This window comes from Oryx dammah, unplaced genomic scaffold, assembly GCF_014754425.2.
Source record: "Oryx dammah isolate SB20612 unplaced genomic scaffold, SCBI_Odam_1.1 HiC_scaffold_13, whole genome shotgun sequence".
In the NCBI taxonomy this organism is placed as follows: Eukaryota; Metazoa; Chordata; class Mammalia; order Artiodactyla; family Bovidae; genus Oryx; species Oryx dammah.
The window spans coordinates 28,402,216-28,420,020 of NW_024070197.1; the positions used below are offsets into that span (position 1 = coordinate 28,402,216).

The 17,805-nt window shown below is 41.5% G+C and overlaps 1 protein-coding gene across 1 annotated transcript in view; it reads right to left on the reverse strand.

Annotated features, from left to right (window-relative positions):
- Positions 1-15,563, reverse strand: part of SNTB2 (syntrophin beta 2) — a 71,301-nt gene extending 55,738 nt beyond the window's left edge. The window contains exon 1 of the mRNA XM_040253300.1: positions 14,984-15,563. Within this exon, the coding sequence (XP_040109234.1) occupies positions 14,984-15,563 (580 nt within the window). The remainder of the gene's footprint in view (positions 1-14,983) is intronic.
- Positions 15,564-17,805: the final 2,242 nt, after the last annotated feature.

Genomic DNA, 17,805 nt, shown 5'->3' on the forward strand with positions numbered 1-17,805 from the left:
GGAGATCCCACCAGTCCATCCTAAAGGAAATCAGTCCTGAATATTCATTGGAAGGACTGATGTTGAAGCTGAAACCCCAATACTTCAGCCACCTGATGCGAAGAACTGACTAATTGGAAAAGACCTTGATGATGGGAAAGACTGAAGGCAGGAGGAGAAGGGGACCACAGAGGATGAGAAGGTTGGATGGCATCACTGACTCAATGGACGTGAGTTTGAGTAAGCTCTGGGAGTTGGTGATGGACAGGGAAGCATGGTGTGCTGCAGTCCATGGGGTCACAAAGAGTCGCATGTGACTGAACTGAACTGGAAACAAAGACATTCACACTGCCGTTTGCTTCTGGCCTTGAATTCCTTTTCGTCTAATATTAAAAACTGGTCCCTGCTTTCTTTCTGTTAGCATTTTCTGGTGTTTCTCTGACTTTTGCTTTATTTTTAATTATCTGGTGGAGTTTTGTTTTAGGTAGTTTCCTTGTTACCAGCATCTGGATTTTCTATTTTGACACATTCTCCAGGTCTATTTTTCAATCGGGAAGTTTCACATATATGCATGAAAATATGTTCACCTCATATCATAAAGTAAAATTTAACAGGCTACAAGGAAGTATATTTAGTATCAGCTTACATATGTAGAAGAAAATCTCAGATTGTGTGTGTGTGTGTGCACGTGTGTATACATTCATACATATATCAAAAATTTAACTGTGCCTATTTCTGCGTGGTATTTTTTTCCTTTTGCGTATATGTATTTCTTAAAGAACACATCAAACACACAAAAAGAATTAAAGGTTTTTCCATAATTAAGAGTCAATCAAAGAATTTGCAATCAGTTTATATAAGGGCAACTGGAGCACCTAAACTCTTGATAAAAGAATTGTTTAAAAGAAATGTAAACCTCAAATTACCTCTTGATCTATAAGCAAGAGGAATAAAACTGGCAATTTTACAGCTTTAAAAAGAAAAAGAAATTGAGTAGACAAGATACAGGATTGAAAAAATAGTTACATCATAGACATCTGACAACAGACTTGTGTCTAGAATATATAAAGAGTTCTACAAACCAACAACAAAGAGATAAACAACCCAGTAAAAATTTAGGTAAAAGGACTTTGACACTTTTGATTCCATTCCAATAAATTTCAAGAACAGACAAAACTGGGACTTCCCTCATGGCACAGTGGATAGGAATCCACCTGCCAATGTAGGCAACGTGAGTTCCATCGATGATCCAGAAAGATTCCACATGGCTCAGAGCAACTAACCCCATGTGCCACAACCATTGAGCTCTCGCCCTAGAGGCCATGAGCCTGTGTGCCCTAGAGTCTGTGCTCCGCAAGAAAAGCCACGGCAATGAGAAGCCCTCGCTTGCTGCAACTAGAGAAAGCCTGCATACACACACACACACAAATGCACACAGCAATGAAGACCCAGCACAGCCAAAAACAGATAAATAAAATTTACAAAAAAAGAATAGACAAAACTAATTTGTGGTGAAAGAAATTTTAAAATGGCTCCTAGGGGTGGGGTGGGGAAAGGAATTGACTGGAAATGGCCATGAGGGAACTTTCTGGAGGTAAGAGAAATGTTCTATAGCTTATGTAGTGGTTACACAGGTGTATAAAATGGTAAAAATTCATTGAAATGAACAACTAACAATACATTATTGTATGTTAATTATACTTCAAGTTTTTTTTAATGTTAAGAAGTCAGAATCAAAGTGATAGTTAAGTGATCCAGCATAAAGAAAAACTGGACAGTTGTCTAAATTTTATCTGAATTTTAAAAGCTGTGAAATATTTAAAATATGCTTAAATACATAGAGTACAGTATAATGAACATTCAAATAACTCAACTTTATCAATCTTAAAATTCTGTCCTATTTGTTCAGCTTTATTTCCTAACAAAAAGCCCCCATGAACCTCTCCCCAACTCCATTCATCTTCCTTGTTGTTGCTGTTCAGTCAGCTGTGTTCTACTCTTTGACATCTAAATTCCTAAATTTATTCCATGAATAAATTTGCTTGACAATAATGGTCAACACAAATAAATATAATAAAGAGTCCCTTGGACTGCAAGGAGATCCAACCAGTCCATTCTAAAAGAGATCAGCCCTGGGTGTTCTTTGGAAGGAATGATGCTAAAGCTGAAACTCCAGTCCTTTGGCCACCTCATGTGAAGAGTTGACTCATTGGAAAAGACTCTGATGTGGGAGGGATTGGGGGCAGGAGGAGAAGGGGATGACAGAGGATGAGATGGCTGGATGGCATCACTGACTTGATGGACATGAGTTTGAGTGAACTCCGGGAGTTGGTGACGGACAGGGAGGCCTGGCGTGCTGTGATTCATGGGGTCACAAAGAGTCGGACATGACTGAGTGACTGAACTGAACTACTATTAAAATTAATTGGATTATATCCTCCCTGACAATCCATCTATTTCTATAGTCAGTTTATAGTAACTGTAACTATGCATTCTCTGTGTCATTATAGAACTATAAAATATGAGAATGAAAAGGCATTTTATTTTTAATAGATAAGAAATGCAAGGCTTGTAATGCTAATATTTTTCCAAGGTCACATAGGGAGCTAATGGTCACTAGAAATGCTTTGCTGTATTTTTTTTTTTTGCTAAGTATCTTGTCCTCTCATGCTTCAGTTTGGGACCTAAGCATTTTTGGTACAAGACTCAGTTTCTATGACTATATCCCTAAGGGTGGAGATGCTTAAAGATCCCAAAGACTTCTCTTGAGTCCCAAGCACAGAGGAAATAGGAGGGAATATGAGAAATAAATGGAGAATAGTGGGAGTCAACTGGTGGGTGGTAGAGAAATAAGAGCAAATTGAGATCTTTCTCCAACCACAATCTCCTTAGTGTGCAGAGGAAAAACATTCAAGAAAACATGTTTCTTATCAAAATATATTGTGGGAGAAAACCTACAAATTTGGCTTTCTGAGAATACCTGCAAGACCTGGCTGCTACAAACCAGCTTGCTAGCATTTAAAACTATTACTTATTTTCCAGTATAAATGCTTTGCACTCATCTTGTGAGGATATCATTATTCTGCATCCTAGATGAAATTAACAAGTATAAAAATCAACTCTATTGTACTGTAAATGGATAAAGTAGATCAATATTAAAACATCTGTTGTGAGCAATGACTTTTAGAATTTCACTTTAGTCTTTTTTGTTGCTGTTTTGGCTGATGCTGGGAAAGACTGAAGGCAGGAAGAGAAGGGGACAACAGAGGATGAGATGGTTGGATGGCATCACCAATTCAATGGACATGAGTTTGAGCAAGCCCCAGGAGATGGTGAAGAACAGGGAAGCCTGGTGTGCTGCAGTCCACAGGGTCACAAAGAGTCAAACATGACTGAACGACTGAACAACAAAGAGTCAGCTTAATTTTTTCAGTTAGTTTTACTTTACATTCACTGTAAAAATAAATGCAGTTCACAGAATTCCTTGGTGGTCCAGTGGTTAGGACTCTGTGCTTTCACTGCCTGGAGCCCGGGTTCAGTCTCTGGTTGGGAAATTAAAATCCCACAAGCCTGACAGTGTGGCCAAAATAGATAAATAAAAATAAACGCAGTTTTATTCTAGCATGTAATCAATAGTCTTTGAAGAAATTAATAACACCTTCATCCTGCAGACCTGCCATGCCAATACCACAGCCTGCCCCCTCACACCTGAGAGAAACACGTTTCTAACGTCCGTCATTCCTGCACTGCGAGTCCTCTCAGCATTTGTCTATCACTTGTATGATATGTATGAGACAATCTAGATTAACTTATGTCAGTTTATTAGCATTTATAAAGCTATCTGGAGGTAAGGGTGGTGGGGCTCATGTTTTCTTTCTACTTTTCCGAGTGTCCAGCAGAAATGTGCGTATTCAATGAACTGATCAATCACATACAGCTATCTATTTGTGCCTGGCATGGAAAATCAAAGACTGCAAGGCACTAACAATAATACCCTTCAGAGGACCGATGCAACAACCCAGAATCCAGAGCATGACTTCCTGCACATGAAGCCAATCACAGTGATAAATTCTACTGGTCTCCAGGCTTGCTAGCTTCTTAAACTGATTCATCGGAGAAGCAATCTATTGAAACAGTAAATAGCGGCAGCTGTGGAGTCTGATAAATCTGTGCCTCTACCATCCAAGTGCTGCAACCTTGGGCAAATTACTTCATCTCTGCAGGCTTCAATTTCTTCATATTTAAGATGGGCATGATGATACCTGTCTCACGGGGCTGTTAAAAGAAACTGTGACAATGCATGTAAATTGCTTAGCAGAGTAAAGGTCTCAATAATGTCATTATTACTTATTTCTATTGTTTTAACTTTTAAAAACTTTACAATTTAGCTACAAAAATATTTCAAGCACTCTAGCTTCAAAGTCTGCGTTATTATCATGGACATAAGTTTGCTTGCATCCACTCCACTCCACATTTCATAGTTCGGTGATGCTGCCGATCTCAACACACCAAGGATGGGTACATGAGGCAAGCCTAGGCCGTAGTCTCCACCATTGTGGAAAGAGAGATACGTCCCAAGGGTAGACAAAGTAGAGTTAATCAGAGTCCTTCCCAGAAACTGCAGGTGCTAGAGTAAAAACTTTCCTTTTTTAAAGGGGTTATTAAGTTAGGGCAATACATTCCTACAACTGCTGGCGCCATCTTAGCTGACTACACAGAATTAGATTCTCCACAGCAGATGTGGCAGCCAAGATAATTTGAGCCTTTGGATCCCTCTGGACCTAAACCTAGATCCACCCCCAGTCTTAGCAGTTATATGAGGCAATACATTCCACTTCTGCTCCGTTTGGTTTGGGTTTCTGCAAACCAAAATAATTCTTACTAAAAAAACTGTCTATGTCTGTTCTGATAGACAAAGATTTTTCTCCATCCCATTCTACCTCTGACGCCAGGTCCTGTCTGTAAGCTCTAGATAGTGTTCTTTCCCTAGTTATAAAACGATAATCATAATACAAGCTTGAGAAGTTGCTTGAAATGTATATAAAATTGATGTTCAAAAGAGAATGCTGAGACTAATAATTTATTATGCACTTTGGAGTTTCAAGAATCTTTGAAATGCTCCAACTAGCTTGCCTGTACCCAAGCAAAGGTATTCTTGGTTTCCTTTTATAGCTGTTTATAAAGTTTCTAAATCTCTTAACTTATATGGTAGTTTCTCATTTAATCTCTAATACGAACCCCTGGTGGTTTTAGAACATTGGAGTGGGTGTTGGTTGTTTATGTCTGCCTACCATCCACTCCCCCTTCTTTTGGTAACATCAGCTTGATTATCTTTTGAGAAACTCCCATGTGATTTAGGCTGGCCAACCGGAACATCCCGTTATCTCCTGCCACATGCCTGGAATATATGAGTGAGGTCTAATACTTCTGGCAAAATGACTGGGAAAGAGATATTACAAAGATCTCAGTTCTCTTAAAAATTAATTTATGGATTTAATACAATTTTAATCAAAATCCCAAAGGATTTTTTTAAGAAATGATAAAATCACTTCAAAATTTATCTGGATAAATAAGTAAGTACACCAGCTTCTAATTATTCATTGTTATTTTTCCAAATTCTTCTTGACTGGTGTAATCCACTTGAATGATCAGTTATTAACTGTTAAAGTTACAACATACGGTGTGGTTACAAAACACTCAAATAAAAAGTCCAGAATCAGATTGCAGAATATAAAAATTAAACATATAAACAATGGTGCAATTCAAATCAGTGAGGGAAGAATGGGTCATTCCTATGGTGACAGGTATGCAGCATGTGCATTATATACCTCAACGCAGCACACTCACTGCAGATGTCCCTAGTTAAGCATAGACTATTCTCCTGCTGCACCCAGATATGGCTTTGGAATCTTTCCCCACATGGCACTCCAGGCAGCCCCATCAATCTAGCAGACAGTGTGTGCTGCTAAGTCACGTCAGTTGTGTCCAACTCTGTACGACCCCATAGATGGCAGCCCAACAGGCTCCTCTGCCCCTGGGATTCTCCAGACAAGAACACTGGAGTGGGTAGACAGTGCATACAAGAGGTTTATTTGACAAATGCTGAGACAATTGTTAACTATTTGGAAAAGCATAGAAAGTGGAATCTCTCGCATACCTATGTCAAAATCAACCTGGTGTAGATTAAAGAGTTAAACGTAAAAAGTGAAACAGTAAAAGGACTAGAACAAAGCTGTTGCAAAAGAACGTTCTCAGAGAAAAACAGAGAAGCTCTGAGATGAGGAGACATGAGCAAAAGTGGAAAGCGTAGTCCTCAGCACTGCCTGGGTCCTTGACATTTCTGAGGCCTGGCTGCTCACCTTTTCCTGGAGTTCTGAGACCTGTCTATATCTTTCCAATACTTCCACCCTTCAATTTGAACCTGTGGTGAAACCAAAAAAGCCTTGAATAACGCACGTGCATTATCCTTTTTTAAAAAGAAACAAAAACCTCGTTATCAACTGATTTTACCAAAAACAAACCTTTGTCTCTTTCAATGAAAACTCAAAACCTCCCAATTTCCAAGTGTGAGGAGTAAATATTTTATATATACAATAGCTTAATTAAATTTAAAGATTCAACTTTTTCATCTCTCTATTCCATCAACTTTACTTTCATAAAGCATTCTGAAATATTTGAAAAGTTAAAAAAAAAGAGTAGAAGACAGTAGAAAGAAAAAAATGTTGCAGAAAAGTCAAAGCAATTTTTGTAAAAAGCTGCATTTTGGGAATTCCCTGGCAGTCTAGTGGTTAGGGCTTTCACTTTCACTCATGGGGTACTAAGATTGGCAAGCCACGAGGTTTGGCCAAAATTAAAGGTTGCACTTCACATATTCTTCACTAGTTTACATGTCGAATCATTCTAGCAACGTCATGGGAGCCGGATCACAGAAACCAATCCAAATTTGAGTTTTGTAACTCTACTCTTTTTAAATCTACTGATATTATAATCACTGGCACTGTTTATATACAGAATTATTTCACAAATTTTTGTTTTCACACTGAAGTCAGAACACACATTTTATGAAAGACTCAGTGCATATTCCTTAGAATGGCACTTAAGGAACTAAATCAATAGTTACTTCTTCAGATACAAAATATTAAACTCACCCAAATATACCATCATTTCTCCAGAAGCCCAAAACTCCTTTCACCAATCTAGGGAGATAAAACCTTTAAAGGAAGAATATGTTCTTATGCCATGTGACTAGATGTGATGTTTATAAACTAAAATTTTTCTTCTCAACCCCACAGCCAGCTGACAAGAGTTACGCTGCCTAAGGGCTTTATAACATGGATGAGTGCTTCTGCCGTCCCTGTCCCAGAGTTAATTCACTACAGCCAATCTACCCCCACATCCTGTCATTTCTTCCTTCAAAACAGTGGCTCTCTATTTTCCACTCCAATGACTCTGAGGGATCAAATTCCTGTGCTAGTGACAGAGGCCAGAGATTCTCTACAAGTGTCCAAACTTTGGGCGTCCCAGGCAGTCAGAAGGAGGCTATCTGGGCAGCAAAAGGTTCCTAGTGGATTCTGCTGTTCCCTGGCAAGAAACCACCTGCTTTAAAGTGTTTCTTGAATCGAACCTGCCCCTGTTCCCAGCACCACCACTGTCACCCCCTCCAGTGGTCACCATCTCTGCGCTGGACTCCTCTTCTCTGCAGCAGCTGTACTTTTTCCTACCTTTGTTCTTTCCTCTCGCATTGCATCCAGTGCATCCACTGCTGCCAACCCGAAATTCTGTTCCCATCCTGTCACTTCCTGGCTCAAGAATGGATTGCATCAGGTCCCCATCCCTTCTATCTCTTCCACCTCTCCCTTCTCGGCCGGCCTTTTCTCCTTACTGTACAAATAGGTCGCCATTCTTTCCCTTAAAACAAAATAAAAACCAAACAGCTACAAAAGTAGGATTCTTCTTGGATACTTTATTCAACTCTAGCTACCACCTTTGTGGCGTTTATTTTTCTGAGAAGCTTTAGAAGCTGAGAAGTATGGTCTATTCACTGCTCTCTGCTCCTGTCACTCAGCTGAAACTGCTCTTAAGAGAACTCTCATGATCTTGTTCTCTAATCACCAAATCCAATGGACTTCTGTTTCCTTCTTGACTTCGCCAGCATCTCAAGATGCTGATTACCTCCTCCTTTTTGAAACCACTTCTTTCCCGATTTCTGTTCCTCCACTCTTGCTTTTAAATAGATCAGTTCTGCAGGGTTCCATCCTGTCCCCATTTCTCTTTAATTTGCACTCTCCTAACGATTACATCAACACTTATGGCATCAATCACCCCTCCTACAGTAACATCTCATGAATCTTCAGCTCATTTCTAAAATTTCTCTTGACTACAGACCTGTACCAGCCTTCTGCACCAGGATGTCACACAGGTGACTCAAATTCTACAAGTCCAAAACCAAACTTCTCTTCCCCACAAAAAAATGAGTTCCTCCCCCATTCATTCTGGTTTCAGTTATCCACTTTCCCAGGCCAGACATCTAGGGGTTATCCTCTCTCTCTTTTCCTTTCCTCCTCAGTCTCCAAACATCATTTAGAATCACCACTTCTACCTACTTAGTATCTTTCAGCTTCATAACTGTCCTATCCAGTCTCACTAGCCTTACAGTGTCGCAACAGGCTCCTAAGTGCTTTCCCTGACCTCATAGTCGAGCTCCTACACTCCACATCTGCCACTCTTTCTGGCAGATTGCTCCTTTGTTTAAAGCACTCCTTATTTAAAGCACTTTAACAACCTGGGTGGCTTGCCAGATCTGAAACTCTTGATAGTACACACCCATCAGTAAATATGTGAGTCTACGTGCTCATCCTACGAATATTCGTTAAAGCATACGTATTATAAAACATATACAAGAAATAAACATCAAGAATGAATGAGATAAAGATGAAATAGATACACTAAATATATCCCTGATGAAGTCATGCCATCATTAGCTACTGTATGATTCAAAGTACAACAGCCTTATACAGTTCATTATTAAAGTTCATTATTAAAGGTAATGTGTTAATTCACATTTTAAATATTCTTCTTGATGATTTCATTTTTTTATGTTGATGTCTTAACAGACAGGATTACCCTGAAATGTGACAAAGAGCTCCTACCAGGAGAAAAGTAAAACTCTACTTTTTTGTTATTATTTGTATTGCTAGAATTATCGTGAATCCAAGGTTTCTCTGTGCAAATCTTTAAGCCACCTGTTCACTTTGTAAAGATAAATGCAGTTAAAAGCAGATAATATATCATAAATCCACTCAACCAGGCTCAAGTAATAAGTTGCAATGATAGGAGCAGAAAAATGAATAAAGTCACCACTCTCAACTCCTGTGCTCTGTGAAGCTTTCACTCTTCCCTGGAGACATCACCCTGTGCATCAAGTATGAAATGTCACTGTCTTATAAGACTGAGGAAGAGAACCAGGGTTATTTATAAACACTAATGCAACTAGAGTTCTTCTTTTAGGTTTTAGGTTGCAAATATAAACTCCACTTAGAGCCCACTGCTTGGCACTGCCCACGAGACCCTTACCAATCTGGTCTCTGCCCACCTTTCCAGCCCGCTCTGCTGCTACACCCTTCCCACACCTTCCCACACTTCATTTCTCTCAACACACCAGCTACTCATCACTTCCCTGCCTTTGATATGCCATCTCCTTTGCACTTATACCTCTGCTTCCAGGGCACCATGTTCTCATCTCTTTTAAAACATTTATCACAGTCTGCATAATTGCTTCCCTACAAGCCTAAACGGCAGGGGTTACTCCCAATTTTGAGTTCTCAGCATCTACCAGAACACCTCACTTGCAGTAGATACTTAAGGTTGACGGAATGAAACCCTTGGCCTGCTTTCAAGGCCTTGCATAATCTGGTTTCAACTTATCTACTTGGCTTAATTTTCTTCCCCCAAGTCCATTCCTATTGTCACTTCCTATCACAAGTCATGCTTGTTTTGGCTTCTGCGCGTGTTACCTCCTCACGTTGAACTGCCTTCCAACTACAGAGGAGCAACTCATCCTTCAAGCTCAGACAAAAGTATCCTTTCCCCATGAGGTCACACTTGACTCTTCCATCCCCCAAAGGATCACCTCTTCAGAGAATTCTTGAAGAGTGAGCACTATACATTGCAGCAATTACTCTCTGTTGGGTGGTTTTCTCTCCCCAGTTTCAGTCTAAGTTCTCCGATGCCAGGGACCGACCACCGTCAGCTGCTTTTGCACACTGCAACGTGATGATGCACATGAGACGCCACAAGTTCTGACTGACTGGCTGTAGATATCATGGTGCCAGGGAGACAGCAGTGAACTAACTGGGTCTTAGTCCAAGTTCCATAACTGGTTAGTTAGATGACCTTAAACATGCTTATTTGACCTCTTTGGTCATTTATCCTTTATCTGCAAGATGAGACTTTTTTTTATTTTACAATTTTTAAAATTCCAGGTAAGACTTTTCCTCATGCTCACAAGAAACATGAACATTTTTCCCCTAAAAATAAAGAGAAATTCTGAGACATTCAGTAACTCACTTAACATGAATGAACTTCAGTGCAATCAACACCAGCCTCAAAGGACGATGTAAAGGTCAAATGAGAAAATACACATGAAAATGCATAAACAATTTTAAAACCCAGGTAAAAAACTTTAAGGCACTGTCATGCTATTCAGTGGGAAATGCAAGCAAGCAAGCAGCAGCATCTGTTTAGCTGGTGAGGAGAGTATGCTGGCCTACCCAAGGACAGTGACTGGATCCTCCAATGACCCAGTCTGCTAAGCCCAGCAGAACACTGTTCCATAGCCACAGGCCCTCGTCCCTCAGGTACAAAGATACACATCTGATCACAAAGTAAAGTAACCTTTATCCTTGAAGGACTATAGACCAGGGAATACATCAGTTGAAGTTCTGAATTACAGTTGAGATCTAAATTAAAGCCCGGGTATGGTTTCCAAAAATGCTCTTAGAATTTTCATAACCACTCTGTATTAGAACCAATAAATTTCTCATATTTTTCTAATAATTTAGAGAGCATATTTTAGCAAGAAGGGGACTCTATAAGAAATAATATGGTTACAAACATATGGCTGCTTATATAAACATGCTTAATCACTCAAATGAAATACAATGAGGCTAGTCAAAAAAACTAAAATCCAGAAACATAAAATGCCCTGACAATTTAGTTGTTCTTTAAGACACAGACTGATGAATATATATGGCAAAGTCTCAAAGAAAATGTAAAATGTTTTCTCTAGAAGACTCTCAAACTTTCCAACACACAGTGAAGAAAACAGCAGTGTAAGAACCCAAACTAGCTTCTTCAAATGAGCACCCTAATAACATCAGTAGTTACATGTCCTTTAACAAACACAAAGCATCAGTCATATATGACACTCAAAATCTCAAACTATTCTAGATACAAAAATTATTTTCAGCTCTGAAATTAAATTTCACATCAGTCTACTTTCTCTATATACTTAACTATTTTCTTTTCCATAGATTTGATAACAATAATTTTAGAATCATATTTACACAATAAAAGATGATTTTCCAGCAATATTCCAATGAGAATTGCTTCAAAATTTTACTGATTCTTTTCTCAAATTTCAGATGTTACATTGAACACCATTCTGTCTTTCCTAACCTCCTCTGGAACACTTTTCAATGTGTAGTCTAATTCAAATATAAATTCTAGAAGCTTTCTGGATAGACTCTCTCTAACACAGAGATATAGTTTAACTCATACAATATGATGGAAGAGTTGTCACCCCTTTATGCTGAAAATCTGTGTATCTCTGCATATCTTAACATCAGACATTAGTCAAAACTACAAGTACAAGGTTATTAGCAAGTTATAAGGTTCTGAGCAGCAAGTGTGAAGGGACAGGAACAATCAGAGGGATGGAAAAGTAAATGCAAAATTTAAGGATAAAAAAGTTGGCCTACACGAAGGATGACAAGAAAACAAGATTAGAAAAATGGGTCTGCATGCAAGAAATGCAAAATCATTCTTGACCTGTTCACCTTAAATAACTTATTCTTATCATGTATTTCTTTTCAAGTAAAATGGAGCCCTGGATTTTAACAACTTGATAATCTGGCTATTCTGAGAGTCTTTGTTAACTCGTAGCATACCTTCATGACCCAGTCCTACCTTCCTTATTCAGACTTTGTTTTCATTATTGTTGCTTACTGCTTCTATTCCCACTTCCCCCAAAGGCTCCCGGCACATAAACTGTCAAATGAACAACAGCCCTGTGAAGAGGTGTTATTATCATCCTGGCTTTACAGATGAGGAAACTAAGGTGCAGCAAGGTTGAGTAACTTGCCTAGGGCTTACAAACCACTAGCCAGAAACATACCCTGGTCTAGCTGACCACAAAGCCCTCATTTGTGCTCTAACCTCCCTGGGCAAAATGACTTCTTCAGGTCTCTCACTTGTCTTTACTGGTGGTAGCTCTCTCCTTAGGGGAAGGCTTGATTCAAACTTGAACTTCTCCATCAATCTTTTCTTGGGCATCCTCAACCTCTGATGCCCACAAGGGTCTTTCTTTGTACTGCACCCTCTCCAGAGTTGTATTCTCACAGTTTTTAGCCCTTAGCTGTACTATTTCTTAACTCTCTCTTATCTCAACTCCAAACTTCCTGAGGGCAGAAATCAGACTATTTTTAAGCGACTCTGGCAAGTGGAAGAACTGAATAAACCTTTGATGTAGGAATGAATAATCCCTACAAATCCATGAGATTAAAAAAAAAAAAAAACCTTCAATTCACTGGGTTTCCTAACCACAGGCAACCAGAGACTACAGCTTTGCTTTGCCTGGGGGTAATAAAGGCATGCCTAAAATTCCCTGCACGCACCACAAAAGAGCAGCACTGTGCTATGTTAAGGTAGTTTTTCAAGTTTTGAGACATCAAATGGAAGGATCATTCAGTTCTAAAACTCTAAGCATAAAAATCTATCTTTTAAAAGTAGCCTTCCTGGATGGGTCACTAGTTCTCAATTTTAAACGTTTGACTGATTCTATGAAATCAGTTTGCAGTGGTTCTGCATATTATAAGCAATTTTATTTTTATATCCTTTGATTTTTAAAGTTCAGTTTCATACCTCTCCACACATATAAGAACAAAAATGTCTTGTCTTTTAGAAAATGGGAAAATAAGGTAGAACCTGTGTTAGGTAAATAAACATTCATTAAATGTTATGCTGCCATTTGTAAAGCCTCCTTCTAAAAGCACATGTGGCCTATTTTAGGTTAATGAATACTATGAAGTGTTTACTAGATGATTTTATTTAAGTGGTATGAATGCCAGGTTCAAATTATATCTAAACAAAAACTAGATGTAAAAAATATAGATATGGATTAAGAGCTGAAACATCTGCCCATCACCACTGAGCACCATATAAATAGTACTACAGTCAGTATTCTGGCTCTAAGAATTTATAACCAAATTCTTAGCTAGCACAATTTCAAGACACACATTTATGGCAACTCTTTCTTTTCACACATACAACCCACATCGCCACAATTTATAATTTTACTCCTTTTATTAACACTAATTTCCGAGTAGTGCCTAGCCCCACCTAAGTGAAATATAAATATTTATAAATAGGATATTATAAGGTGGGACACTGGAATTTCACAATTAGAGCACATTAAAATATTTACTTGGAAACTAACACTTTCCCACATGTTTACTAGCAGATTTAGGAAAAAGTGAAAATCACTTTGCCAAGCTAGACTTCTGGCCCCTCAGTCAGTTTGATGACTGGCCCCTTCCTACCTCCACTCCCCACCCTTTCCCTTCTGTTCTTCCTCTGCCAGGAATACCCTCTTGACTCATCCCTGCCTATGTCCATCACTTCCTTGGAGACCTGGCTCAAGACCCAGCTTCTTGAAAAACTCCTCCCTGATCAAGCTGATTTCCACTACTTCCTAACTCTGCACTCCCTTCCTATTCATATAGTTTGCACTTCACAATCTATAATTTGTAAGTTGTTTTGCATTTTTCTATCATTTTCCCAACTAGACACCAAATAGAGACACATCATCTTTTATATTCTCTTCTATACTGCCAGCAATAAATGCCTCTTAAATGACTGAATGGGTGAAAGAAGGCTGATCGCTCAAAAATTTCTGAAGTAGTATTACCTCCAACATGCATGAGTCCTTCAAGAAGATAAAATTTATTTTGCCTTAGTTCCATAAAAGACTCAGGTAACAGATCACATTCAAACTTAAAAGAATAATCTTGACTATTCAAACATAACTTGAGATTTAACACTTCAGGCTTCTGAATTCAAGCTTAAAGCCTTTAAGCCTGTGAATGGTAGGAAGCTGGCACCCCGTCTCCTGCAAAAAGGGGCAAAATTCTAGTTGGCAGTAAATGTTCAAACACGTGAGCCTCCACTGTTAAACAAGGCTCATTAACCACACAAACTTGCTGTTTCAGCTTTCTGGCTTCGATGAAGTGCTATGATCTCCTTTGGTTATTGTTGAGAGCCAATGATGGGTTAAATTCCCATAAATTAACCAGAGTTTTGGTGGTATGCCCAAGCATACAGCTGGCATCGGCGTGGATGAATTTTTTTTTTTTTTTAACAGACCTGCCTGCCGTAAGAAACCAGAGGTGAGTGAAGAAAGCGCCACTCAGGAGGCAGACGGAGACCTTCAGAAGTCCTGCTCTAGTTCTTAGTGTCAGCTTAGCGTGCAGAGGCGGGGCTTCAAGCACGGCTGCTCCAAACTAAAACCTTCCTAGGGGACTGCAAGCCACACTTCGGCGGCTGCCCAACTTTTCCTGCAGGGAGCATCAGTTTTTCCATCTCCAAAGCCCCAGCAACGGAGGGGAAGGTGAGGTCTCCGAGTGGGAGGGAAGGGGCTGGCCCCGCAAAGGGGGCAGGGTGGCAGAACAAAGTGAGCGCCGGCCAGCCCAGCCCAGCCCAGCGCCGCCCGCCCGCCGGCCCGGCTCACCCTCCAGCAGCACCTCCTTGCCCGCGCGCTTCAGCGCCTGCACGGCCTGGTCGTGGGTGGCCTGGCGCAGGTCGGTGCCGTTCACCGACAGGATGGCGTCGCCCAGCCGCAGCGCCCGGCTCTGGTCGGCCGCCAGTCCCGGGAAGATCTTGGAGATGAGGATCGGCATCCGGTTCTCGCGGCCGCCCTTGATGCTGATGCCCAGGCCGCCCGCCTCCTGCTTCACCACACGGACGCGGCGCACCGGCGGTGACGCGCCCGCCTCGCCCGCCGGGCTCCGCGGCGGCGCGGGTGGACTCGGGGGGCCCAGGCCGCGGCTCGGGCTCCCGGGCAGCGAGTCGCCGGCGCCACCGCCGTTCGGGAGGCCGTTGAAGGCGGCCGCCGCGGGCCCGAGAGCGGGCTCAGACTCAGCCGCCCCGGCGTCGCCCGTCAGGCTCAGGCTCTCCCCGCTCAGCTCGGCCACCACTCGGACCCAGCGCTCCCTCAGGAGCAGCTCCACCAGCCCCGCTTTGGTGGCCCGCGTCCACACCGCCATGGCCGGCCCCGCTCCCGCCGCCGCAGTCGCCGCAGCTACCCTCATTCCAGTCAGGCAGCCTCGGCGCTTCCCCCTTCCCGCCCGTGGGGGCGGGTCCGGCCCCGCCCCCGGCGGTGATTCATTATTCATGAGGCCACGCCCACCTTCCGGAGGTGCGGGGAGAGGACAGCCGAGCCGCTTCCGGGAGGTTAAGGAGTTGCCAGTGGGTTACAGTTCACCGGACTTGGGCAGCTCGCGTGGTTTGGGCTCTGTCTCACGTTCTCCCTCGTACGCCTCCGATCTCCCCACTCCCAGCTCCTGACCTCTACCGTGCAACTCGCCAGAGCTGCCTGGGCACAGAGAGTAAAATCAGCTTCGAGAGGCACTTTGCAAGCCTGCAAGACCCAGTTGGAGGTACACTTTTGCATTGATTGGTTTACAGAACGCTCCGCCAAGTGTGCTCCTTTTTGAGGCCTGGAGATGAGGTGAATAAAATGCACCACAGCTGAGAGCTGAGAGTCTAGTTGGGGAGGAAAACAAGAGAATCAGCTAACCTGATGTTACAGTATGTGGTGAGTGTCAAGTACAAAATGCCCTGTGAGCAGATAAGAACATTTAGTTGGGTCTGGGGTCAGCTTTACAGAGGTGACAATGAAACTCAAAAGTCTGAGCATTTGTCACTCTGCTTTGTAATCCCCTGTTTACTTGCCAGTAATGTCAGAGGAAAAATATCTTTAGCCCCGCAGTCACGATAGGTAGGTCTCAAAGATATCTGTAAAATGATGGTTACTTAGGGAGATGCCAGAATCCAATGTCAAGAGAGGATAGGGTCAGTGGCAATGACAGGATACTAGTGTAAAAAGCCGCATATAACCACATATTTGGAAGTGTTTGGACTTGAATTTGTAGATCTGACTTTCTCACCCTGGAGGCCATGGCTTTATGTTGGGGTAAGTGCACATGGGCCTCCCCAGAAACACTGCACAATGTAGGGCCTGCAGCGGTTTTTATCCAAAGATACAGGTGATACAATCCACTGGCTTCTTACAGTTTCATGGGCTTGAAGAGCAGAAAGTAACACATTGTAAAGCAATTATACTCAAAGGAAAAAAAGACATTGCTTTAGTAGAATGGGGAGAATAAATCAGCTATCTCACCTTAAAATTACAAAATAAAAAAAGAGCTGAGGAAACTAATGCCCAGAAAGTCAAAGATTCTGGCCCAAAGCCCACAGTGAAGAAACAGACAACTCACGTCTCCCACCCGCCTGGTCCAGTGCTTTTTTTTTTTTTTTTTTAAAAAAAGAAGTCCAGACCTCAAGGATGAGGTCCAGAAATCACGCTGGGAAGATCGATCTCAAAACATGAGATCACCGTGCCCTCAAACGTTCCTTTTTTTTTTTTTTTGGCAGGAAAAGCAAAATTCCCCTATTTTCATTTGGGCAGGAGGGGAGTTGGCGGGGGGAGGGAGAAGGGGGATGCCACCCCAGGGAGTGTTCACCAATTCCTGTAAAAGGGGTTTGTATACCTGCTTGCTCATGAAGTTCATGTTGAAGCTCGTAAGCTGTGTCCATGCAACACTCTGAATGCACATTCAAGTATGGGCAGAAACTTTCAAAGAGCCTCCTATACCAGAAGTGAAACAATAAAAATAGAGACTAGAAATCACCCAGAGCCCAAGTGAAGAAAGAATTCACAATGAGAAGAGTATCTTACCCCTAAAAAATCATTACAGCAGAATCGTCTTTGCAATTAGCAGAGCAGGATTTTCCAAGCTGCAAGTGTCAGCAGAAGCTCAACCCTCCAGCCTCTCCTAAATCAACTGCAGTGAGGCCAGCTCACTGTTCCGGCAGGTCCCGATGTGCCCACGTGCACCTGCAGTCACTGACGTTTCTGGCTTTGCTCCAGCTGAGGCGTGAGCCCCCAGAGGCCTGAGTTATGTGAAATTTCTGCTTATTAGAGAGCACTTGGCAGCTGATTCCTTAGAGTATAAGCACAATTTTGAACCTTTTACATACATATTCACCCAAAGGTTGGGCACTTGAAGATACCCTGATGAGCAAAAGGGAAATGCTGGAAATTCTTTCTAAAAATGTCATGACCTTTTGGTCAACAGAACTGAAGGAAGTCATAGATCTTACAACTAAATAGTAGGTGAGGGCACTTACATAAGTTATATAACAAAATAAGCCTAGGAAGAGAGAAGGTAATGGAGATTGATATTGGGATTCCAAACTATTGAACTGGTTTTATAAGCTCTTCCATCAGAACTTAATTTTCCATATTCTCTTTCATCATTACTTTCAGAT